This window comes from Pleurodeles waltl, chromosome 3_1, assembly GCF_031143425.1.
Source record: "Pleurodeles waltl isolate 20211129_DDA chromosome 3_1, aPleWal1.hap1.20221129, whole genome shotgun sequence".
In the NCBI taxonomy this organism is placed as follows: Eukaryota; Metazoa; Chordata; class Amphibia; order Caudata; family Salamandridae; genus Pleurodeles; species Pleurodeles waltl.
In genome coordinates, this window is record NC_090440.1 from 1,997,333,199 (window position 1) to 1,997,359,355 (window position 26,157).

The 26,157-nt window shown below is 45.3% G+C and overlaps 1 protein-coding gene across 4 annotated transcripts in view; it reads right to left on the reverse strand.

Moving 5' to 3' along the window:
• Positions 1 to 682: 682 nt before the first annotated feature.
• Positions 683 to 26,157, reverse strand: part of TUBD1 (tubulin delta 1) — a 122,218-nt gene continuing 96,743 nt past the window's right edge. For 2 of the 4 annotated variants that reach the window (XM_069226437.1, XM_069226436.1), the window contains exons 9-10: positions 9,934 to 10,117; positions 683 to 1,153 (exon numbers count right to left, since the gene is read on the reverse strand). In XM_069226437.1, coding sequence (XP_069082538.1) covers positions 1,051 to 1,153; positions 9,934 to 10,117 — 287 coding nt within the window. In that variant the 3' untranslated portion in view covers positions 683 to 1,050. Of the gene's footprint in view, positions 1,154 to 9,933; positions 10,118 to 22,509; positions 22,684 to 26,157 lie in introns of all 4 variants that reach the window. The other 2 variants (XR_011201659.1, XM_069226438.1) reach the window with 2 other exon arrangements.

Sequence of the window (26,157 nt, forward strand, 5' to 3'; positions counted from 1 at the left end):
AAATTATTTGTAAAAGTGAAAATAAAACCTTTCAACTCACATAGTACCACTGTGTGTCACACAATACTAGCTTGCTTCATAGGACCACCTGCAAAAAGCAGGGTTCCAGCTAATTGTTAAGAGGCTCCATTTCCTGGTGTGAAACCTCATCAAGATATCAGTGGAATCCTCAAAAGCTTTGCTTTTTTGTGAATTCAAGTGCCTCAGGCTAGGACTGGCACAAAGCCTAGGACCTTCCAAAGCCATCCCACTCACACCACACAAAAAAAAAAACTTTTCACAAGTTTGCAAACAACACACTGTGTCTAGTGTTTACAAACAAAAAATACATTTTGTAGGGACTGGACATTCCCTCATATGGATGGGGGCTTGTCTCCTAAGAGCAATATATCTTGTGAGTGTGTTGTGTGGATCAAATATAAACTTTAAAGAGAGCTATAAAGATGATGATTGTTAGGTAGTCAACTGAGATCTGCTGCGTGGGATGTCACAGAAATCCTCTATTTGCGACTTGTGCTGAATCTATTCTGAAATGTGAGATTTTCTCAATATGCTGTATTCTAGTCTTTGCGAACCATGGGCAATCACATGCACTGCTAAAAGATCCTGTATCAGAAACACATTTGTAACCAAAATATGCCTTCGTGCGAATGTAGCAATAAGCAAATATTAAACACAAAAGTTAGACCAAAAATATACTTTAATGTTTTAAATCATTTTATAAATAATTGACAATAAGAAATGCTTCTATGAATTCACACTGTTGAAATAAATACAGTTGAATATGGTGCTCAGATAGGGTTTTGCTTTAGTCCTTACTAAAATGTCATTTGCTCCTTCTACTAATTACATGTACTGGCTTCAAAGGTACACCTGTTTCTTAACATTGCGGGAATGTACAGCATATCTGTTTTACCCTGTCAAAATTACAGTACAGAACAGATGCTGGGTATTACAGTGGATTTGCTGTGGTTAAGTTCTAGACAGCCTGTTCACAAGTGTGTTGCTTCCTTGGAAGATCCTATTCACTCACAGAGGCCAGGAGGAATGTCAGAGGCTGGAGTAACTGGCAATCACCTGTTCCAGGGCGGTGAAGCTGTCCAGAAAGGTTTCTTCTTCATTACCGAACTTTGTGTAGTGGTGAACGTAGGCTCTGAGAACAGGAAGAAAATATTCTCATTAAAGAACATGAGAAGGTGGTAGTATGTTACTAGATGTTGCAAGGCCAACTATGAAAACTATATATATTTGTACTCACTTATATAATCTCTTTCAATGCTATTAATGATATGGTATATAACGCTTCTCATAGACCGGGTTCTAGGTCCGGCCTCAGAGATGTCTAGATCTATTTTCCAGTTCTGCTCTTGTAATAGATTCTAGTAGCTCCTTTGGAATGAGCTTTAGCGCTGCACAATAGGAATGTAGGGATGTTAGTGGATAACTTTTTTTTTCAAATTTGCCATGATTAACTAAAGAACTAGATGATTGTCTTGAGACGCATGGCACATATTACTCTCCATAATTTTACCAATACTCTAGCATCCAACGCGGGATATTGGCACACATTGTTTAGTAAATGGTTCATTTATGGTCTATGGACAAGATAACCAGTATGATGGTAAATGAACAGCTTTGGTACACAGAGAAAACTGCAAAACAACACATAGCAGTGTGGGTAGAGGGGTGGAAGGATTTGACGAACGTGAAGGTCAGACGGGATCAGGTGAACAGCCAAGTTTTGAGGTCCTTTCTAAATTGTGATAGAGTGGGAGATCTTCTGAGGTGGATAGGAAGGGAGTTCTAGGTCTTCGTGGCGTGGTGGAAGAAGGACCTTCCTCCAGCTGTGGCCTTCTGTACGCGTGGGACGGCGGCGAGGTTGGCGGAGTGGAGTTGCCTGGTGGGCGTGTAGAAGTGGAGTCTTTGGTTGAAGTATTCTGGTCTGGCGTTGTGGAGGGCTTTGTATGCGTGGGTGAGACGTTTGAATGTGATTCTCTTATCTATTGGGAGCCAGTGCAGGTCTCTCAGTAGGCCGGGGGAGTGGCTGTGTTTTGGGGCGTTTTTGATGAGACGGGCTGAAGAATTCTAGATGCGTTGTAGTCTATTCTGTACCTTGGTGGTGGTTCCAGTGTAGAGTGCGTTGCTGTAGTCCAAGCAGCTGCTGATAAGGGGCCTGGGTGACTGTTCTTTTGGATTCAGTTGGGATCTGTAGCGGGTTACTCTAGGGAGGCCTTTAACACCACCAGGGAGGGTTTATTTCCTTTAGACGTTATAAGTCACAAACCGGATAAACTTGCGTGAGTTCGTCCCCAAAGGATATTTATTTAGTCTTTGTGCACTTTCCACACTTCTTAATAGTGTCCCTCTAATAGTCCATTATGTGCTCATATTATTCTCTCTCTTTTTCTGTCTCTTCTTGATAGTCCTTTACTTTAGTCTCCTTCTGGTAACTTTCAGATGGACCCCGCAGTTGCGACACCGTCACAAAGGAGCATGAGAAGAGAACAGAAGATACAGTGGCGAGAGGTAAGTTTATTATTCTGGTGATTGGTATATTTTTACAGTTATCTATAGTAGGTGAGGGTCTAGTGATTAAGGTGATTACTCCGTGTATGCTCTTAAGATTGTGCTCACATATAGTATAGGTGTGTATGTGTCCCAACAACATGCGTTTTCATATGAATTCAATTCACCTTGTAGTTGCCCTTTTTATTTTTATTGCCATTCCCCATTTCCTTTTCGCCCTTTTTAGTAATGAGGTAGCAGAGCCCTGAATATGGGCATGTACCTGGGCTAGCCACGTCCCTCCTGGGACGTGGTGGGCTGCTGGGTCCAGAAATTGGGGTTCTTCAATCTCTTCAGAGGTTTGGTTTCTTTCGAAGCCCTCCTTGCACCTTTGGTCCGTGTCTTCAACGTGCTCGAAGGCGTTCACTTTCTTGTCCTCCTACGGTTCAGTCTTCTGCTCTCCTTGGGCGTTCCCTTCGCAGGCTCGATCTGCGTCTCCTCCCATGTTGCCTGTGACTCCCTCTACTTCCTGGTTTTCAGGCTTTTCGTCTGTCCGTCATACCCGTGCCTCTTGGCCATTTCTTCTTCGGGATTAATATTTTGAACGTGCTGACATCGACACGCGATTCCCTATTCTGTCCCCCTGGGGCACCATCTTATCGGCCCCGATCCATCGTACGTCCCGGCAGGGCAGATTACCCTGTTACAGGATACATTTGAAGATCTTTCAGAGCATGCACATGGTGTTGAAACAAGCAGAGAAGACTGCACTGACTTGACGGTTCCTCGAGAGTGGCGAGCATAAATTGTAGTAGTCCCCAAATTAACACATAGTACCCTCAGGTCTACAATTGCTCCAACTTACATTGTATATAGTTGTGAGGGAAGTTCAACCATAATAACAGGGACTTCCACAGTATCCAATTTCAGGACAGGAATTAGTGGAGAGCTACATGCAAGTTCTAACAGTCCCATAGCGGTCAACTAGTCATATCAGAGCAGTTGCAGCAAATCAAGAAGATTCATCTATCTACAACCTCTCTTTATAAATACTATTGAATAAAATTCAGGTAAATGATCAGGGAGAAACCACAGAAGGTTGCCACTAACAAAAATCCCATTTCAGGAATTCTAGTTAAGTGAAAAATAGATAATGTGTTCCACTTCAGATAGATATCCATTGATGAAACCAGGAATCTGAATAATAATCTGGCTACAACAAACTGCGACAAAACACATGTAACTCAGCTGCGCCTGAAGAGTAATTATTATTAACAATTATTTAAGTGATATTGTGTGCACCTTCAGGCATTAACAGCTGTCAATTACGGGTGAGATGAGGTAAATAAGTGCTACTGTCCTGCAGGTAAGAGCAATAAAGCTACTAGCACCACCTAATAGCCACCTACCCAAAATAGGGAAGGGAGAATAGAATTTGCTGCCATTCACTAAAAGAACTGGGGAAAACAGCTTAATTCTCCCTTGGCGCCTCTCCCCATTTTTCTAACAGCTGTTACCTTTCAAGACATGGATGTCTGAGCACCTCCTCTTGCTTTGCTGAAGGGGAGTGTCAGCATGGCCAGCAGGTAGCAAAGGCACCACCAATAATTTAGGACTTCCAAGTGAATGGCCAGGTCCAGACCGTCACACTGTTCAAACTGACTGGATGTAGCTGGCAGTGGAAGCAGGCAGGTGTGGCATCCCCCCAACCCCCCGCCAGCAGCAGCTAAACTTTTACAAGAAAATAATAAACTTATGTTTATTATTGTTTTCTTGTAAAAGGGGCGGGCCAGAGGCGATGACAGGAACTGAGGGGGAGCACACAGCACTCCCCCTCAGGGCGCATGTATATTTGGCCAGCCGTCTCTGGCTGGACAAACACACATGCGCACTAGGCTCTCTCCAACCCGGCACTGTGTTGCCAGGTTGGAGACAGCAGGCAGAGACTCCTACTCTGCCTTGACCACCCTAGCTTACAGCTCTGACCAATCAGAGCGCTGCTGTCATGCTGCCAGCAGCATGACAACAGCGTTCAGATTGGCCGTAGGGCAGGCTGGGAGCCTGTGCCTGGGGATGCAGTGAAGACAAGAGGTGGAGGTGGCGATTATTCAGGTAAGTGTTTTTTTGGTTACATACATTTTTCTTCTCACTCCCCGAAGACCCCACCACCACCACCGCCACATGCTGCCCTGTCACGTAAATGCGCCGTGAGTCACTCCGGGAAAGCAGAGATGCCTTCCTGAGACTGTGAGCAGGGGAGGAGTTAAAAAATACAGGTGAGCTCCAACTCTACCGCCAGGTGACTGCTTTCTGAAAGATCAAGTGTAAGAGTGAATCTCAGTGTGTTTAATATGAGCCAGTGGATGCAGGTGGGGCCCACAAGCACTCATTTTGGGGACTGGCACTTATTTTGTCCCATCAGACTTTGACAAAGAGCAAGAGAACAAAAAAACACAAAGGTGGGAAAGGAGGATGAAGTGTAAGACAGAATAACAGTGACAAAGGAAGGAAGCAGGTATAAAAAAGAACCTGAAAACATGAGATAAACGGAAGAGTGTCTCTGGTAGTGGATGAACGAGGCATGAGGTGCAATCAAGACTCTACATCCTGGTATTTGGAAAGCCTGACATTCAATAGAACCGGCTGTGGATATCTGATTAAACCTTCGGGCCCCAGCACAAACTATTTATATATGAAGCACTATTTTTACAAAATTACCTTTTTTAATGTACAAAAAAGGGCCATGCAAGTCATATCTTATACAGGGATCTGCTCATAAGCACGGGGTTGGGGCCCACTAATATTTCTGTAAATCTAGCGCCCATGTGCTTAAACATAATTACTAGGGAGAAATAGAGAAATCCACAAGCAAATATTTCAATCTGTTTACGTTTTTTCACTTTCCTGTGGTAGATTGGGTTTACATTCGTATCTCAGCAATCCAAGTGGTGGAACCTAGACAGTCGTACCTTACGCAGCATCTGGTGTTACAATAAACAGTAGAAGCATTGTTAAAAAAATAAAAAAAATCGACCATAATTTCCCAGGTGCTTCTATAATATTAAGGATTTTTTCTGCTGGAGAAACGGGGCCCAGAAAGAAGGCCTGAAAAGAAATAGTTGACTTATATGAAAATTCGAGATAACCTTGAATAGAAAAAAAGAAAGATGAGTTGGTAAGAAAACGTTATTATAGTACAAAGCCGTATCTCGTTCCTCCATTGAAAGGTCATAAATATCACCTGCCCTTCCAACTGATGTTATATCCACTGAAAAGTCTAATTCCAAGGAACACAGTGGAGACCGGCTTTGTGTGCAAGTTCAAAAGGACTGTTAGGTTCTTAAGGTGGAATGGGACTCCTGGTAAGGGGAAGAAAGTTTGCCCCATACCTTCCAGGAAATCCTTAATCACAACGATTGTGATAAAGCATGTCTCTGAGAGACTTTTCTTATAAGCACTGATGGCAGAAAATATAATTTCTTGGAAGATAACTGATGGTCAGATTTTACCAAATAAGGAGATAGGGTAGTACTGTCACTTTTTTGCATGTCTGCGGGTCCGACAGTTTCTGGAGATGCCACATCCAGACTCTCTTCCTCTTGAATGCTTATGAAGAAAAAATGTAAAGGTGTTTGGACTCCCTCTAGACATTCATGAAATAATATGGTAGGTTCAAATGGGCAAACTGAAGGCCCTGGCTTAGTCACTGCAGACTGTAATGGAGGATATTGCCTGCAAATAGATCTCTTGTGAAGTTGCGTTGACAGGTGGAGCAGGTCTGGGAACCACTGTAGTCTCTGCCAACGTGATCAGATAAGAATTACTATCACTTGCCATTACATTATCTTATAAGGTATCTTATGAAACAATCAAAATGGAGCAAAAAGTGTAAGTGAATCTGTCTGACCAAAAGGGCATTTCCGCCAAACTGGGTTTGGTAATTATTATGTGGCACTCAAGTTGATTTGTTGAGCACCCGTGAAAGAAGCCTTGAAGAATTACATTGTTCGGCACCCACTCACGTTCGACTAACACATGCTTGCCGGGCTCATTCCCTTTCAAGTTATGGAGACCTAAGAGGTGTACCATTGTCAGGAAAATGTTCCTCACAAGAGCCAGATTCCAAGTTAAATGTGCTTCATTTCACATGAATTTCAATGTTGCTCCCGCTGCGTTGTTTTGATAATGCACTGCCATGTACTGTTGTATGCAATAGGATAGAAGGCACTGAAATGTTTTCACGACCAAGGTAACTGCCCTCAAATCATGATAAACTTTCTCTAGAAGAGACCATCTGCCCTGAACCGAGGGAGCTCCAGTGTGTTACCTAATCTCCTATAGAGCAAAGTGCTATTATCAGAGGTTTCACGATAGAACTCCTTGCAACATGTCGGGTATCTTGCACCACCATGGGAGGAACGAATGTGTGTTGCTGGATGGCTGAATCCTTTCCTCCCAGTTTACTGGCCTTTGGAATCATTGATCTTCTAGGCTTTCCTGTAGTAGTCAGAAATAAAGCCTGGCATTTGGGATTATAACATTTCCTAAATTACATGCTACTCAGGAGCGATGACACCTCTCTGGGTGACAAATGTGGTTGTCTTCATAAAGAGACTCTCCCTAACAATAGATAAAAGCCTTTCCTCAGACTGATGCATTTTCTAGTTCCTAGATATTACATGTAATCTATTTTGACAGATTGATGTATATGCCTATTTCAGAGAGAAGATTCAGCGCTGTTTTTGTGCAGTGTTGGTGTTTCTGAACTAGTCTTTATTACCCTTCTGTTAAGACTGTGACAAATACGCCATTTCTCCGCCTACCAGCTACCACTCCAGGCATGAACTTGGAAAAACTCTTCAAGTGCTGATTTGAGGATAAGGAGGAGAACTCGAGATTGTAATTACAGATTCCTATCTGAAATACGATACATTTCTGCTAGTTATTGCAATTCCCTGGTTTTTGTAGGGCTACATTAAGACAAGTAGTCTCCCTCCGCGGAATATCCTTAGATCCTGCAAAAACTACGATTGTGCATAGTTTAGAAATGTATGTTTATTCCATGGAAACCAGTTATTTTGCAATTTTTTATTGCAGTATTTAGATTGTTATAATTATTTTGCCTCATCTTGTGTACTGTCCTCTCTGTCGCATGTAAAATGTGTGGAATATATCTACTTTATGCATGTTTTTGCATTAAAAAATGTGTGTAAGATAAATATTCAAATACAGGCATCAGTCAAGGAAAACATACTGTTTTTATTGAGGGAAGACACAATTGTCCACTGAAATACAAAACATGGCAAAGAAACTGTTTCAAGTGCAACACAGGCATTACAACCCTTCTTGGACATAAAAAATGTGTGAGAACCAGTCAGTCAGACAATTGCCTAGCAATAAAATTAAACGTCTGTATAGGAAATGATGCAAACTAAGGGCAACTCATCTGGCAGATTCTACGCAGATTATGCTTGTGTAATAGTCACAAAACATAGCCCTACCAACCAACATCATATAGATTTATGTATGCCATCCAGTCTCCCTACTGAAGATATGGGAAGATTCTATGTAGAGCTAACATGCAGAACTTCACTTCTTTGACGATTTGTCTGCATACTTCAGATCCAAGTAGGAACAGTAGCCTAGGTTTGACATTTTGTCTTTACTAGGAACTTGAGGAGACAGCCTAACTCTTCTTAAATTTGTGAACCTTCTCTACTACTTTCTTGCATAGAAAAATGTAGACCTCCTGTTTCAGTTAATTGTGATGCAGAGACCTCTACTCCTTTAAAGGAACGTGTGGTGAAGAAGAATGGCATTTTAGTTTGTATCCATCCCTGACAGTACTAAGCAAGCAATTGTGTTTAGTTATCTTGTGCCACTAGAGCAAATGTTTTGACATTCTGAAAAACACTGCTGCTGTTGATATTGATGCTCTTGGTGGTGTACTTGTTGCCATCTTTTCCATAAGAATAAGAATGCTGTTGGCCTTGAGTCTAAGTAACGTAAGGACCTCTCATCTTCTCTATGATAAATCTCAGCTTCTCAGATCCCATTTCTATCTACTGTCTCTTCTCGTCCATTGGCTCACCAAATAATGATGGCACAGAGTGGTGCAGTCAATATTCTGCTCTGCTTCAGCTGTCAGTGAAGTGAGCCTCAGCCAGGATGAGCACCACATTGAGAGACAATGACATTTATCATGAGCAGCCGAATCAGCTGAATCCTTGGCAGCAGTGTCATCTGCTCGAATCATCATCCCCTTCTTATGCTTCTTTCAATTTGCAAGAGCTCAAAAATAGAGTTTCACAGCTATAATGTCTTACCACAGTACTAGAGCTTCCGGCCATTACGTTTGTAGCCAAATTAGTGCATATATTTGTCATAGTTTTGTTTTCCTCTACAGATGGAGCACAGGAGTTTGAGCCTGACTTACTGAAGTAATTGTATTTATATAGCGCTTACTACCCCTGACGAGGCATTGAAGCGCTAAAAAGCTGAAACATGTGGTACATATTTCAGCAACTGCTATTTAAATTACATTTCACTGGTTTGTTAAAGACCTGCATAGAAACAGAATAGTTGAAATGAAGTGTACCATTAAGGGCTCATGCATGAATGGCATTTCGCAGTTGGCATGCACCAGTGATTCTGGAACAATTTTCAGAGTGGGGGTGCTGCCATTATTGTTACATCACTGAAGCCACAGAGACTGTGAAAAATCTAAAGCTACACAGTAATATTAACAAAACCAATAAAGGAAGTGTGCACGGACATTACAAACGACAACTGGGAAAGCCAACCAACATTCTGCTCTTACCAGCAAGTTTTACAGTGCAAGTCTCGACGAAGCGGGAGGTCTTTGTCAAGGAGTTGCAACCTTACCTGATACTGTCTGTATACATTCCTTGTGTTTATAGCTAAGCGACTAGAGGAACAAGGAAATTGTGAGGCCTAAAATTCTATTTCAATTCAATCATCAAGTTATTTCCCTTGCACACTTGAATCACTAAAGGTAACGATAGCGAACAGAGATGGCTTACCCCAGAGTGTGGTTATGTGACACAGATACAGCATTGTCAAATCTGTGTCTTTTCTAGAGGCTAGCAGCATAATTTAGATGGCATTATGGAATGAATCCTCCAAATAACTCCATGATTCCACACCATGCACATGCCTTGCTCCACCTGCATTCACCTCCACTTTACACCCAACTGTCACCAGACCCCCCGCCCTGCTAGCACCAATGCAGCTTTCTGCAGCACCACAGACCATACTTTTGGCCCCTGGGAATTTTTTGCGAGTACCCACTGGGTGCAGCACCACCAAAATCCATTGGCAAAGCCAACAGGTCCAAAAGGCGCAACCTATTGGCTTTGCGAGTGCTTGTTATTTTAATGTAAGTGAAGGAGCAATCTTTTAACTTACTTTGAAGCAAACATCTTCCATGCTTTTCCCACGATGGTATCCAAAGGCTTCAACAAGAACTGGCTGTTACTAACCAATGTAGCTGATTTCTCATATTTGTTGAAAGCTCGTGGGGATTTCCAAACGCTGAAGGCATCATCAGGTGTTAACCAAGGAGTGTACAAAGCAGGATCTTTAAACCCTTCTGTGATCGGAAAACAAATAAAAACACTGGATACAAAGGCTTTTTTTTAATTAGAAATACACTGATCTCATTTGCGTCATTTCAAAATCTGCAAAAAATCTACTCAAAATGTAGCATTCTCGTTGGCATTCAACAACTAAATTTGTGCTAAATTGGATATTCACTATTGTGCTCAGCTACTATTTATATGCCTGGTTTAGAGTTTTTGACAACAGAAGAAGAATAACTGGCACAAGTGGTTTTTACTACCATTCACTCTGCACCTAATTCTGATGATTCTTGCAAGTGCTTTTAGCTGGTGGAAAAATGTAGTGCAAAATATCAACAAGCGGGCACTGTTTGCTCTCACATCTCAATAGATGAAGTGGGAAATAATGGGCACACATGCAATTTGCGCCTGTTTTTACCACTACAACTCTTCTAAATGTGACCTTGGCATGGACAGGTCTGAGTTTTATTTGGGGTCTCAGCAACAATGTATTTTGTCAAACTTTCTTTTGGATGCATTACCCCAGACATCACAGTACAAAAACGAAGCTGTTTTCATTAGACTTTCACACTGATTCTTTTTTTCTGTATTTGTCTAATTGATCATTTGGGTTGTATTTGGGCTGATGTCATTTTGAGATATTTATTGATAGGTAATTCTCAAAGCTCTAAACATTTTACCCATGTATAACTTATAAAGAACGTTGACTGAACCAGAAAAATCTAAGATATACCTATTTGGCACACCAAAGTATCACCACAATGCCCACTCAAAAAGATTATCCTAACAATTTAAAATGACTCCATTGGAGGCGGTGCCAAGATGGCAGAGGAGTGAGTCACTTCCTGAACCTCCCTGTCTGAGCCTCCAAGATATCTTGCCCTCCTGTATCCTCTAGGTCCCCAGTTGCCATTCTGGTGAGTCCATGAGCTGGGGAGATCCGCCAGTCAATGAAATAAGACTGGAGGCGCAGTGGGACTGTGGTGGAAGCTTTGGCTGTGCGCTGGCTGGACTGAAAAGAAGCAGCAGCACAGTGAACACAGCCTAGCCCAGCAGAGGCGCGTCCACCAGAGACTCTGTGAGTAGGTCCATTCTCCAAGTGAGACGGGCAGGCTAGATCACTCCCCTCCCAACCCTCTTTCCACCTCCAGGTCTCATGCGGGGACCGGTCGGAGGGGCAGGCTACACATGGTGCGCGTCTGAGGCCAGGGCCCCGCAGTACAGAAAGAAGAGAGGCTAGGTGGGCATGGCTGGCCAAATCCTGATTGGCGGCAAAGGGCCCTGGGCCTGATTTGATCCTGCATCTTTAGCTCCTGGCAGCAGTGAGGTAGCTACCCTGATGACATCTGAAGAAGCTAACGTATGGATCTATCAGGAACTATAAACCATGAAACTGCTGAAAAGACATGCATTTCGCCCGAACGTGTAACTGACATTTGGTATTGCTTTTTCAAGTGGATACTGTATTTACTTGCAGATTCTTCACTTTTTAAATATCCCAAGCGTCAGTCTGGATCTGGAAACTTTCCGATAGATCTCCCATGCCAATAGGGGGTGGGGCCCCTTGTGACATCACTGGAGCCATAGTGCCCTTTGGATGTACTAACATCAGTTTCCATCCATTTTTTAGCACGCCTTAAAGACAATTTTAACATCTAACTCTGATAGGTGGAGGTTTTAGTAATGTATAGAGTACAAAAGAACAGGACTATATTGGTATATATAGCCATGCATCGGAGAGGTGGGTGGATTGGTGAGGAATCTGCAGTTAGATACAGTATCCACCAGAAAAAGCATTACCAAAGGGAAGTAACATGTTATTCTTGGGATAATTTTATTTGCAGATTACTCTCATTTAAATAGATTCACCATGCAGTCCTACACCCGGAGGCAGGTGCATGTTTGGTTACACCAAATCCTGCACATCTGAATGAGCGAAGTGACCATCACTCCTCACTTCGGAATCCAAACAACAGTGTTTTGCAAAAATATGAAGGGGTGACCAAGTTACCGCTCTGCAAATATCTGCTACCTGCACCCCTCTTGCCAATGCTAAGGTCAAACATTTGGCTCTGGTAGTAACAGCACAATTTTATTCTAAGGCTCCTTTTGTGCCATGGCATAGCAGAACTTAATACATAAGATAATCCATCTTTCGTTTTTGTACTGCTTTGCCTTTCATTTTTCCAATGTATCCCACAAAGAGCTGGGCATCCAGTCTGAATTCGTGTGTTCTGTCCACATAGAAACTGATAGCTCATTTAGGGTAAAGGCTATGAAGTCTTTCCTTCTAGTTAGTTGAGTGCGGAGGAGGAAACAAAGTGGACAAAATGATAGATTAGGCTATGTGGAAGAGGGGAGGGTAACCACTTTAGGCAGGAAGGCAGCCATGATGCTCAACACCAATTTGTCAGGAAAAAAACAAGGTAAAAGGAGGTTTTACCCTCAATGCCTAAAGTTCGCTTACCTGTCTAGCCAACATGGTAGCAACAAAAAGACTGTCTTGAATAATGTTAAGAATTGTAAAGAACAACTATGTAAAGGTTCAAACAGGGAGCACATGAGGTAGGTAAGAACTTAATAGAGGATCCTGTTGCAGCATAATAAAGGGCGTACAAGTGTACTTGTTTGTGAGACCCTTGAGGAATTTTGAAACAATGGGAGATTTAAAAAAAATTATAGTTGATCAAGTAAGCATAAAACAGTTGATAAGGCGGACAAACTTTTAACAGTAGTAATCACACAGTCCTGCTGGGCAAAAAGAGAGTGTCTGATAGGTGAGCCTAAAGATGATCTATAGAGTTGTTAGCACACCATTTAACAATTTTGGCCCATCTGCCATAACAAATTGATTTGTCTTGAACACCTAATGATGTCCACCACTTCAGGAGGGAAACTAAAAGTACTCAGGTTGCCAAGCTCAATCTCCAGGCTTGTATGTGGAGGCTCTAGAGGCTGGATTATAGAACCTGTCCCTGTGACTGCGAAAGGAGCTATTACCGGTGAGGGAGATGAAGTAGGGGCACAGGGAAAGTTAAGTGAGGTCTGTATACCATGCCTTGTGGGGTCAGTTCAGGGCATTCGTGATTACCTGGGCCAAGTTGAGTAGAATCTTCCTCAACACGCAAGGAATCAACGGTATGGGAGGAAAGACGTAGTGAAGCAGCAGGTTCCATTTCAGGTTAAACCTTCAATCGCATACCTGAAGGGCACAGATTTTTAGGCAAAGAGTGTTCTTGAGAGTGGTAAAATGGTCTATCTAAGGAGTCCCCCACAACTCGAAGGTGTTCTGGACTACTTGAGGGAAGAGACCCATTCGTGGTCAGGAAGATGAAGCCTGATCAGGCTCTGAGGGGGACGGACCTGGGGCACATGGAGAAATGGATGAGGTCTGCATATCAAACCTTGCGTGACCAGTCCAGGGCAATCAGTATTAATCACAAGGGGAATCAAAGATTTAGGAGAAAAACTGTAGTGAAGTCGCAGGTTCCATTTCAAGTGAAAGGCGTCCCCAACACTGCTTGATCTAGATACTGGAAGGCACAGAATTTAAGGCTTTAAGCGCTTGATAATGGCAACAAGGTCTATCTGGAGAATCCCACAACTGGAAGATGTCTTGGGCTACTTGTGGGCAGAGATCCCACTCATGGTCGGCAGCAGTATGCCTTCTGAGACTGTCTACTTGTACATTGAGCACCTTGGCCAAACAAGTTACAACCACACAAATCTGATGGCCCTGAGCCCAGGACCAGAGTCCTAGAGCCTCTCTGCAGAGAAGAGAAAAACCCACTACTCACTGTTTGTTAATGTACCACATAGTGATCATGTTATCTGTCAAGATCTGGACTAAACTGACCACGAAGGGGCGAAAGGAAGGCCTTTAGAGTCAGATGCATTACCTGCAATTTCAACAGATTGATGTGCAATATCTGTTCTTCTGGAGACAGAGGCCTCCTAACTGCAACTCCTCCAAATGAGCGCCCCACCCTAGAATGGAGGCATCCGTAATCCAGTTGTCACCAGAGCGGGTGAAACAGTGTTCTTTGTTAAAGATTGCTGCTCACACACCCCTATTGCAGTTCTGCTGCAGTGTCCCTGGAAATCTTGATGCAGGTCGGTAAATATCCAATGTGTTGGAACCAATGCGTGTGCAGGCACCACTGGAGTGCGCTTGTGTCCGGGTGCATAGGTGACCAACAGAATGCAGGATGCTAGCAGACCAAGCAGGTGTAAGACCGTCAGGACTTGGATAACCACTCCATCCTGAAACAATTGAATCATAACCTGAATGTTTTTAATTCTCTGAGAAGGACAGTCTCAACTCAATGGGGTATTCAGTACTGCCCTAATGAACAGGTTGCGCTGAGCGGACACCGGGTGAGATTTGGGCTATTGGTCGAAAAGCCTTGGTAGAAAAAGTAGTGAGACAATCTACAATGAACTGCCTTCGAAGATCCAGTCATCAAGAATACTGGAATTCCCAAATGTTTGAGATGAGCCGCAACCACTGGCATCACCTTCCTATAGTCTTGGGCTGCAGAAGTGAGACCAAACGGAAGGACTGAGAACCGGTAATGTTTGGACATGACCTTAAAGATACTTCCTGTAAGACTGCAGGATGGTGTATGTGAAAATGGGTATACTCTGAAGACTAACAGATAGTATCCATTCGTTCACTTCTGGCACAAGTAGAACCAGAGTTAGGGACAGCATTTTGAACGTTTCCATTTTTAAAGAACCAGATCAAAATCCTGAGGTTAAGGGTCGTCAGGAGACAGCCATCTTCTTTTTGGGATTTAGAAGCAACAAGAGTAACATCTGTGTTGTGGGCCCTAGGCCCTCTTGCTGACTAAAGGACCACAAGGACACATATGCATGCTATCATGAACTGACCATGAGGACGTCCACTTGGGCTCTTTTATTGACAGTGTCACCTGACCAGTGAGACGTGTTGAAAAGGTGTGGGATTGTTGTAAATGCCTGCCCTCAAGGAGTGGCTAGGAGTAGCTGCATAACAAACAGTAGTATGTGTCCAGCAGGACACTACATTCCTGCCACACATTATTATTAAAAAATAAATTAAACAAAATCCAACCTGTGAGAAAAGAAACAAAAACACACTAGACACTAAATTAGTCTCAGCCTCGAGAGGCATCTGCAGGTCAGCAGTGACAAATGGACAGATGCAGCTGGGAGCATCCAGGTATCTCTGCACACATACATGCTTTAACCAGCTACACTGGGCACAAACACAGTATAGATGGAGTCCGGATCCTTAGACAGCATATCAGTTTGGTCAAAGCCCACTCATACACTGTTGATCGGTCCTGCATGCACTCGCGGTGATGTAGTTGGTGTCAAACAGTTCAAACTTGGTGCATCAGGAGCATTGGTGGAGTCTGCTGCAGAGGTTTGTTTTAGGCTGTCCTAACCCCATGAAGGACAATCCAACAAAACTGGAATGACATTGACAATGTCTGGATGTCTTCCTTTGAGGCACTGGTGCCCCTAGGAAACCTTGTTGGTGAAGCAGCTTCCAGACCATCTCTTGTGTAGGGATTTTATTGAGCCCCTTTCGATGGGTCGTCACGGGACTGCGTGCACTGTGCAGGGCTGCGTGTGGGCCACAAAGGGGCAGCTGCAGGATCGCAGACAGAAACCACTGCCAAGTTGTTTGTGCAACTGAAAGGGTGGATGACACATGGTTGGGTGTGCTTGCCAACAGGACACAGGAGCTTGTGGGGCTAGCAATGGGTCCTTCAGAATGTCAGGAGCGTATCCTTGGTGTCTTGGTGGTTTGCGTGTGTAAGACTCCAGTCTGGTGGTGTGATGCTCCTTTGCCGTTTACTGTGATGCACATGGCAATGATGGTGCTGTTGCCATTTGACAACCTGTACGACCGGTTCCCACTGCTTGCCTGGAGTAAAGGTGACTGGAGGGACTTTGCAGCCACGTGGCTCACTGCATAGTTGGTGCAGTTCTTCTCCTTCTGAATATGTGGTTACTAGCAGGAATGCCATCTGCTTCAAGCAGCCAGTGACAGGTGTCTGGCTGATCGCACTGTGATGCGTGGGGCAGAGACACGGTTCGCACATGCAGGTGGGTTACTTTTGGTACTCCTGCTGGGCTGTCTCCATTGCCGTCGCTGCACCCCCGTGGCTGGCTTGTGTTGGCAGAAGCACTCTCGGGTAGAGGTAGAAGTCCTCAGTCTTGTCATCCTGTTCATTCCTTCTATGCACCTGTGGTCGTCCGGTTCTTCAGTGTGGCATGTTTATCAAACACCTTTCTCTCCTCTCCTTTTCATTTCTTCTTCATAATGTGGCACTGTGCCATGTTCTCTTCTTCTGGCTTGCTGTGATGTGGCATCCGGTCACATGTCGCATGCCTTCTTTGCACATGATGCAAGGTGGTGTCAGGCCACCAGTCTTCACTTCTCTTTGTGTGGACCTCTCGCAGGTCCTGTCCTATCTGTGGACTGGGTGTCTTCTTCTCTTTGTGTTATGTTAGTGCTAGCTTGCCACTCAGGGGTGTGTGACTCTCCTCTTGCATGTAATGGCCATTGGCAGCACCGTCTTAGTGCAGTGTGGGGAAGGACACTCCCTGAACAGTCTTTGCTTCACTGCAGGAAAGTGCTAGGGCAGTTAGGGTGAATACGATCTGCTTCCTGCGTTTGGGAAACTCTCCTCTAGGATTTCCTTTGTGCTCCGCTCCATGAATGCACAAGGGCACACTGCTTGCACATCAAGGCTGTGTCGTCACGGCGACTGGCCATGCTTAGAGTTGGGCGTCCTTGGCGGGGTTGATCACTTTCTCATTGATAGGCCACTGATGGCCTTTGGTGCCAGGCGCCCGGCTGGCGCGGCCTCTTTTGTGCAGGTGTATGGTATTGTGGGGACATATGTCACTAGTGTTCTCCTTACACCACTCTGGTGCCTCCGTACATGGTCTCAGTGCCTCCTGAGTTTGTGCACTCTATGTGTATTTTCTGTGATAGGGTGTGCCCTGGCGAGCTGGTGCTCTTTCAGGCAATGGTGAGGCTGCTCACCTCTCCTGTGTTGGAAACCAGTTTCCTTCTTCTCATGTGATGGCGCCTGAGTGTGTCAGGGCTCAGGTAATGGAGAGTATAATGGCAGATTCCGTCACTCAGATCTTACACTTAACCTTCTTTTTTTTTTTTGTCGGATGAGTGATAGACTCTCCCCCTGAGCAGATAGCCAGTTTGTGTCCTCTGTAATTTCCCCAATTTTAGCAGGTATGCACCAGAGGGTGTGTAGTGCTCCTCAGCACCTGTTTGCATTGGTGGTGCAGGGCACTCACAGCAGCGGTGAGTATCTGTCTCTAGCACCTTAGCTTTCCAAGGTGATGCTGGCTTTGCTGGGTGACTGGGGTCGAGGAGCGAGAGGAAACGTTCCTCCCCCATCGGTGATCAAAAATCCTCGACTCTCTCTTTCATGCTGGGCGTCTTGGCTTTCTTTTCTTTTTTCCTAAGAGTGTCCGGCCGCCCCTCTGCAAGTCTCTTACTTTGTTCTCGTGCAGTCAAATGACCACTAGGTGGCACTTCAGCTGCTCTTGTCAAGCTGTGACAGTTTTTCCCAGGACTGTGGGCCACGCGAGGGCTGGATATCCTGGTGCATCTGGTCACACCGGCGCTGGAGATTCAGTTGCGGGGTAAATGTTTACGATGTGTGCTGGGCTCCTCCCTGTTGCGGCACTCCTCATGCCCGCGATGGGCTCCAGCGGTTTTACATTATGAGGGAGGCACCAGCTGTGGGGAAAGGGTTGGAGTCGCTCCTAGGCATTCGCTCCCAACAGAGGTAATTGGCCTGGGGCACTTCTGCGTCATGGCAGTGACCACCATGACGACAGCGAGACTCCTGCAGATGACGACCTCGGCACTGGAGCAGCTGTGGCACTGGCAGGTCTCACCCACGAAGGTGCTGGAGATGAAGGTGCGGGGCCATGCACCACTCGAGTGAGGCCTTGATTTTCTCCCCTGCAGGCGTGGATGGGGGTCCACTTCTCGCGGTGCAGGTCACCTGCGTGTAGGCACCTTGAATGTTGAGGGTGCACCGCGCCAGCAGCAGCACTCTCCCCCTTTCAGCAATCTCGCTCTCCCGAAGTTGGTTGTTACGATGCAAGGCAGCTGCTCTGGCTGACGGGCCTCGCTGGGGGTTTGTCTGTGTGGCTCCCTTTCGTTGGGAGGATGCTCCTCTCCCCTCTTGCCAGAACAGAAAACGGCATGCAGGGGCAGCTTGCTGGCGCCTCTCAGGAAGGGGCATGTGGGCCCAGACTTACCTGGGAGGGTCAGGGCGCTTGTTTCCTAATAGTCCTGCTGATAGCACTATCCACCCTTCTCGGCGCTCGCACGGGTGACAGCTATGCTGGTGAGGAGTCGGAGGCGAAACATTCACTTTCCTCTCCCCGTCACAGCAAGGAGAAAGTCCCCTCTACTCGGGCGACGCGGCCTCCTCCTCAGGGCAGGCAAGTTCAGCCAAACCAATACATGTCTCAGCAGGCACAGCGGCGAGCTGTAAAACAGCACGGGGTGGGGACACAAGCCCCGTTGCCACTGTTGCGTCATGGGCAACGCGGACACGTATGCATGCTATCATGAACTGGCCATGAGAATGTCCACTTGGGCTCCATAATTAGCAGGGTCACCTGACCGGTGACACCTGTGTTGGATGGGTGTAAAAGTTAGCCCTCAAAGACTAGCCGGGAGAAGCTGTGTAATAAACACTAGTATGTGTTATGTGTCCACCGGGACACTACAATCCTTGGCCCCGTTCCTGCACAGGAACGAACTTCGGTGGACTTTTTTGTAGCAAGGATTACATCACCTGTTGTACGATGTGTAGATGGTCTTGTGGAAGCAACACAGATCTGGAAGGAATCCGAGGTGGAAACTGTTAGAAGAGGAGAGCACTCCCTTTCCACAATTTGTAAAACTCCAAGGTCTGATGTGATGGCCCTGCATATTTGTGGAAAAGAGGTTACTTGCCTTCCAACTGGTAGCATGTAATCTGACAAGGCAGAACTAATGCTTGTTCCCTTTTATGACTAGGAAAGAAAAGGATGAAGAAGAGAGAGAGAGCGGGGTAAGGCACGTTGCTTTCCTCTGCCACTCCTCTGAATTTTCTGTAGAGAGGGTTTGTTTGCTGCTGCTGTTGTTGCTGAGCAGAGTACTGTTTGTGCCCTTAAAAGGAGAAGTTTCCACTGATTCCTCGAAACCTCTTAAATTGATGGCAATCCCTGGGTTGAGTTTGTAACCAAGGGGTCTAGCAGTGGCCTTGCTGGTCTTGAATCTCTTAAGTGGGCAGTCCGCTTTAGCACCAAAGACACAAGATGCATCAAACAATAAGTCCATGAGTGCTGTTTGGACATCTTGAGAGGAGCATGAATTCCACAAACTGTCATGTCTTCGTTGGGAGCCTGAAGCTCTATCCACTGAATCATCTGTGTCAAGGACAGATAATATGATCTGCTTTGGAGTTGCCTGGCCATCATGGATGAGCTCTTGAAGTTGTCCGGAAGCTCATTTGATATGTTAGAAATGACAGACTGCACAGAGTCTTATTAGGTATGTACATACCATCCCATAAAGCAAGTCCTGTTGATAGATTTGAGGGCCATACACCCAGCGGAAAACATCTTTTTGGCGTATTGTTCTATCTTTTTAGATTCTCAGTCAGATGGTGTAGATGGAAAAGAGCCGGGAGTCAATTTGCAAGAGCAAAAAGTTTGCACAACCAAGCTTTCTGAAGCAGGCTTATAACAGCAAGCTTTTTCTCTATATATAGCTTTCGATGTTGTAGGCGTTTGACAGACAGATAATATAGGCCCAGTGATGGACTTATTAAAAGGAAAAGGCAGCTCTGCACAGTGAGAGGTAAAATGGAGAACCTCTGTGAGAATATCTGACTTGCCCTCTGTGGATGGGAATTGAAGGTCAAGAATCTATGCTGCTTTTCTCACCACACCATGAGAAGAGGTTACTTCAGGTGGGGCAATACATATAGGAGAAACACGTTACCACTCCAGAGAAGTGTCCAGACTTGCATCCCTTAGACCTCAGAGTTCAGGTCCTTAAACGTTGTTCTGTACCTCCTACAAAGGGTGGGTCGCATTGGGGTTCCATTTCTCCAAAGAAGAACCTCTCTTCCTCATACCTCTGTGCTTCTCTTCCAGAGTGATGAGTCATAAAAGGCAATGACTCAGATGATAACCGGTTATCTTGTTTGAGGCTACGAAGTGTTGTTTGCAGTTTATGCTGTGATGCGAAGGGGGTGATGTTGGAGCACATAATGAAGGCAGAGTTGACTTTGATCACCACTGATATCAAATTTGTAGGCACCCAAGTGACTGGAGGCAATGAAAGGAATGGCGTTAATGCCTCCAAAGAATATGCCAACTGTTCCAGTCGGCGCACCAGAGGGGACCACTGATGTGTTAAAATATTGAACCTGGCATTCAAATACAGACATGGATCCGTCCCAGAGGTGTGAAACTCCGGATACAGGTGTCCAAACAAGGGCCCTGGATTTGGCACCATAAGAGGAACTTTGGATGATGCAGAGTTAGATGGACCCGCTGGCACCAGGTCCGATGGCATCAATGGATTGCTTGATACCAGATCTTACTCTTCTTCCAGCTGTTCTTGGTCTGATGCCAGAATGGTTGAAGTCAAAGCCCTCGGAGTCTTGCTTTTGGAAGACCAACACCAGGGCTCAAAACGTCGTTTCTTATACTTTCTCTTCAATGATTTGAAAGAATGAGGTAATGGAGATTTTGTCCTTGGACAATATTTTCGGCGTTGTCCACCCTTTGCTGTGGCCATAAACAGCCTTGAGATATTTAAGATGCATTTTCTGGCAGGCAGGAGTTGCAGATGTTTTGGTCAGACCCCTGATACCACAGGCAGGGAGTATGAGGGTCTGTTATGGACATCTGGCTGTCACAATCACAACACGAACTGAATACAGATCGTTTTAGCAGCAACACTGAAGAAAACTGCACCTAATCAACTAAGGAATTTGGGAAAAAGTCTAAAAAACGAATTTCTCCTGAGGAGCGTTGAACAGCTCCAGACTGTGTCCATTGTGTGGGAAAAAGAGAACGGACATCAGCACATTGACAGGGGCAGTTTATGGCTCCAGTGATGTGACAAGAGTACCTGTGCAATGCCAAGGTAGAAGCCTGCACCCTCAACCTGTTCTGTCTGAAAGACTTTACCATGGCAGACACAGTACACTCGAGGAAGATGCTGGCTCCTGCACCTACAATCTCTCAAGATGGGGAGAGGGTGCAAACCTGTTTTTATATTGATTTTGTGGTGAGTTGGGTTGGCTTACTTTAAGGGGGGAGGTGGGGAACACCCCTCAGACAGCCACTAGGATTATACATGCTGATATAGGAGCATCCGCCATTACTGACTACGCTCCCATTGATGTCAAGCTAAATATCGCAGCTAAGCAGCGGAGAGCCAACATGTGGTGTCTCTATGAAAAAATATGCAGCAATGCTTTAATTAATAATTAGATCCAATAGGCATTTTTCTAATATCTCTGAAAAGGATCACTGGAATACCAGAGTAAGTACACTGTGAGATGCCATGAAGGTGGTAGTCAGGTGAATACTTATTGCTACTGCGGCCCACAAAAACAAACAGAAAAAGGAGAAACTTTCAGAGCACGAAAAGCAGGCCAGCGAGAGCTGGAGCACATAATACTTGGCGCTTAATAAATAAAGTTTGAGCACAGTTCAAGCTTTTAGATATGAAAGGCCAGAATATGCCCTACTCCTCAATGGCAGGAATACTGCAGGTATGCTACTGGCATGTACGATGAGGGCGAAAATGAACAGGGACAGAATCTACCCTTAAAAAAAAAAAAAATCACACGCGGTCAGTCTTATCAGATGATATGGAAATAGCCAGCGTCTTTCCGGTATTCTACAGTATGCTTTAATCCACCAGAGACAGACCGGCGATGAAAACCTCTACCGGAAACAATTGGTTAGGGACCAAATTTAACAGCCTAGCTATTTAGCAGGTATAAAAATCCTGCCCGATGTCAGGGCTAGAGTGAACTGAACTTCCTCGACACCGTTCCAAATTTAGAGAGGCATAAGAAACAGTTCCCCTGTCTGCCTTGTTTGTCCGGTACACTGAACATATAATAAGCTTGTATGCGGACAATGTTCTATTGGCTTTTACTAATTTGACACTTTCAGTATCTGCAGTATTTTATGAGTTGGACAGTTTCAAAGACCTCTTGGGTTCAACATAAACAAAGAAAAACTAAAATTCTAAATATTAACAAGCCTCTTGCGCAAATGAACAAGTTACTTACACCTTTAGTAACGCTTTTCTGGTGGATACACTGACTACCTGTGGATTCCTCACCTTATGAATTCGATCCTTGCGCCAGCATCCGACGGAAAGTCTTCTTCCTAGCTGTCTACGTCGACGAGGATGTCATAATGGCACGGCTCCGCGTGACTCCGTCTGACGTCAACGTGCCAATAAGAGGTCCCCGTCGGCGTACTAACGTCAGTTTCACCTCACTTTTTTCGTGCCCTTAAATAAGTAGGAGTAAACCGACCATGAAAATTGATAAATAATATAGAAAGATAAACACACACAAAAACCTTGACCATTTAAACAATCCATTCTTATTGAGAGCTGAAATACATAAATATACAAAAATAAATAGAGAAATATTACTATATACATATAAATATACATATACATATATATGCGCTTTCATATACAAATATATATATAAATATAAAAATATAAGAATAAATATTAATCTAAATACTGCAAAATAAGAGTGTAACCAGGCAGGCAACGGGGAGGCGGGAGGGACCGTGAGGAATCCACAGGTAGTCAGTGTATCCACCAGAAAAAGCGTTACCGAAGGTAAGTAACTTGTTCTTCTGATGGATACAACTACCTGTGGATTCCTCACCCTATGAATAGAGTCCCAAGCAGTACCGCACTCGGTGGTGGGTGCCCGCCCGATTACACTAAGAAATCTTGCAATACCGAGTGAGCAAAATGACCGTCCCTCCTCATCTCAGAGTCTAAACAGTAATGTTTCACGAAAGTATGGAGGGACGCCCAAGTTGCAGCTTTACATATATCTATTAATGGAACTCCCCTCGCCAGAGCAGAGGATGCAGATTTAGCTCTAGTAGAGTGGGCCCTGATACCTTCAGGAGGGACCTTTTTTGCCAAAGAGTACCAGATCTTGATACACAAGATGACCCACCTGGAGAGTGTCCTTTTCTGTACAGCTCTGCCCTTTTGCTGACCAGCATATCCAACAAACAGTTGCTCATCCAAACGAAAGTCTTTAGTTCTTTCGAGATAAAAACTCAGGGCCCTCTTAGGGTCCAACCTATGGAGTCTCTCTTCTTCTTTAGACAGGTGGGGAGGAGGGTAAAAAGCAGGAAGAGTGATATTCTGCCCTAAATGAAAAGGGGTGACAACTTTCGGCAGAAAAGCAGCCCTGGTTTTCAGAACCACTTTATCAGGGAAAAACATAGTGAAAGGGGGCTTAACGGAGAGTGCCTGAAGCTCTCCAATCCTCCTAGAAGTAATTGCGATCAACAGTCTTGAAGGCTAAATATCTCAATGGACATGAATGCATGGGCTCGAAAGGCGAACCCATTAAGAATGTTAAAACAAGATTTAAGTCCCACTGAGGCATGTGAAAAGGAGTAGGAGGAAAGCTATTCACCAAACCCTTAAGGAACCTATGTACAATGGGAGACTTGAATAAAGACGGCTGATCCGGAAGGCAAAGAAACGCCGACAGAGCTGCCAAATAACCCTTAACTGTAGCTATAGCACAGCCTTTCTTCGCCAAACTGAGAACAAACAAAAGTACATCTGAAAGATGGGCCTTTAAAGGATCTTTTTGGTTCTCTCCACACCACAACACAAATTTTGCCCACCTTCCAGCATAAATAGACTTAGTGGAGTGACGCCTGGACGATAGTATAACATCGACTACATCCGGTGGGAGAAAAAAAGAACTCAGGTTGCCCCGTTCAATCTCCAGGCATGAAGGTGCAGGCTCTGGAGGTGGGGGTGTAGAACTTGCCCCTGCGATTGAGAGAGGAGATCTGCCCTGAGCGGGAGATGGAGCGGAGGGCACTGAGAGAGTTGAAGTAGGTCTGTATACCATACCCTTCTCGGCCAGTCCGGTGCTACCAATATGACTTGGGCCCGGTCTTGACGAACCTTCCTCAAAACCCGAGGAATCAAGGGTATGGGGGGAAACGCGTAAAGCAACTGGCCGTTCCAAGACATCTGAAACTCATCCCCCAATGCCCCTTGCATCGGATACTGGAGGCTGCCGAATAACGGGCAATGCGCGTTCTCCCGAGTGGCAAATAAATCCACCTGAGGAGTACCCCACATCTCGAAGATGTGGAGGACTAGATCCGGATGGAGACGCCACTCGTGATCTAATGAGAAGTGACGACTGAGAACGTCCGAATGTACATTCAACACTCCGGCCAAATGATTTGCCATCAAGCAAATCTGATGGTCCTGAGCCCAGGACCATAGTCGTAGGGCTTCTCGGCAAAGAAGATACGACCCCACTCCTCCCTGCTTGTTTATATACCACATCGCAGTAGTGTTGTCCATCAGGATCTGAACTGACTGACCGCGAAGGGAAGGGAGGAAGGCCTTGAGCGCCAAACGTACAGCCCGCAATTCCAACAGATTGATATGCAACATCTGTTCCGCTGGAGACCAACGACCCTTGATCTCCAGGTCCCCCAGATGAGCTCCCCACCCTAGAGTGGAAGCATCCGATATCACTGTGGCCACCGGAGGTGGTAGTGAAAACGGTTTTCCTTGGGAAAGGTTGCCGTCCACTGTCCACCAATGAAGAACTGCTACAGCATCCCTGGAGATCTTTATTGAATCCCTGAGATCCCCCTTGTGCTGGAACCACGGTCTGCGGAGACACCACTGAAGAGCCCTCATATGCCAGCGAGCATGAGTGACTAACAGAATGCAAGAAGCAAACAGACCTAGCAGGCGTAAGACTTTGAGGACTGGAACTGCCGCTCCTCTTTGAAACCAAGGAATCAGCGCCTGAATGTCCCGTACCCGCTGAGGCGGGGGGTAGGCCCGAAACCTTGTTGTGTCCAATACTGCTCCTATGAACAGGAGGCGTTGAGAGGGCTCCAGGTGAGATTTGGGTACGTTCACCGAAAAACCCAGATCGAACAACAACTGTGTTTTAATTCCCAGATGAGACAACACAATCTCTGGAGACTTGGCTTTGATCAACCAATCGTCCAGGTAGGGAAAAACCGCTACCTTCCTCTTTCTGAGATGTGCTGCAACAACTGCCATCACCTTTGTGAAGACCCGGGGTGCTGAAGTAAGACCAAACAGGAGAACCGCAAACTGGTAATGTTGCGATCCGACCACAAAACGGAGATACTTCCTGTGCGACTTGATTATGGGAACATGAAAGTACGCGTCCTGCAAGTCGACAGACACCATCCAGTCTCCTTCGTTCAACGCCAATAGCACCTGTGCTAGGGTCAGCATTTTGAATTTTTCCTGCTTGAGGAACAAATTCAAAATCCTCAAGTCTAGGATCGGCCTTAGACGACCGTCCACTTTGGAAATCAGGAAATATCTTGAATAATACCCCTGACCCCTTTCCTGCAATGGTACCAACTCTATAGCGCCCTTTGCCAACATGACTACAACCTCCTGTTGCAACAACAGAAGATGTTCTTCTGAACAAAAGGAGGGACGGGGAGGGAAGGGAGGAGGAAACTCCTGAAAGGGGAGAACATAGCCCTTTTCCACAATTCCTAGCACCCACAAGTCTGTTGTAATTGACCTCCATTGCTGCAGAAAAAGACTCAATCTTCCCCCTACAGGAGAAGTGTGACTGATAAAGTGGGGAAAACTAGGGCTGCTTCTGCTGTTGTCCACCAGAGGAGGATGAAGAAGAAGAGAGCTGCTGGGCTGGACCTCTAGCCCTACCCCTACCTCGCCCTCTGAAGG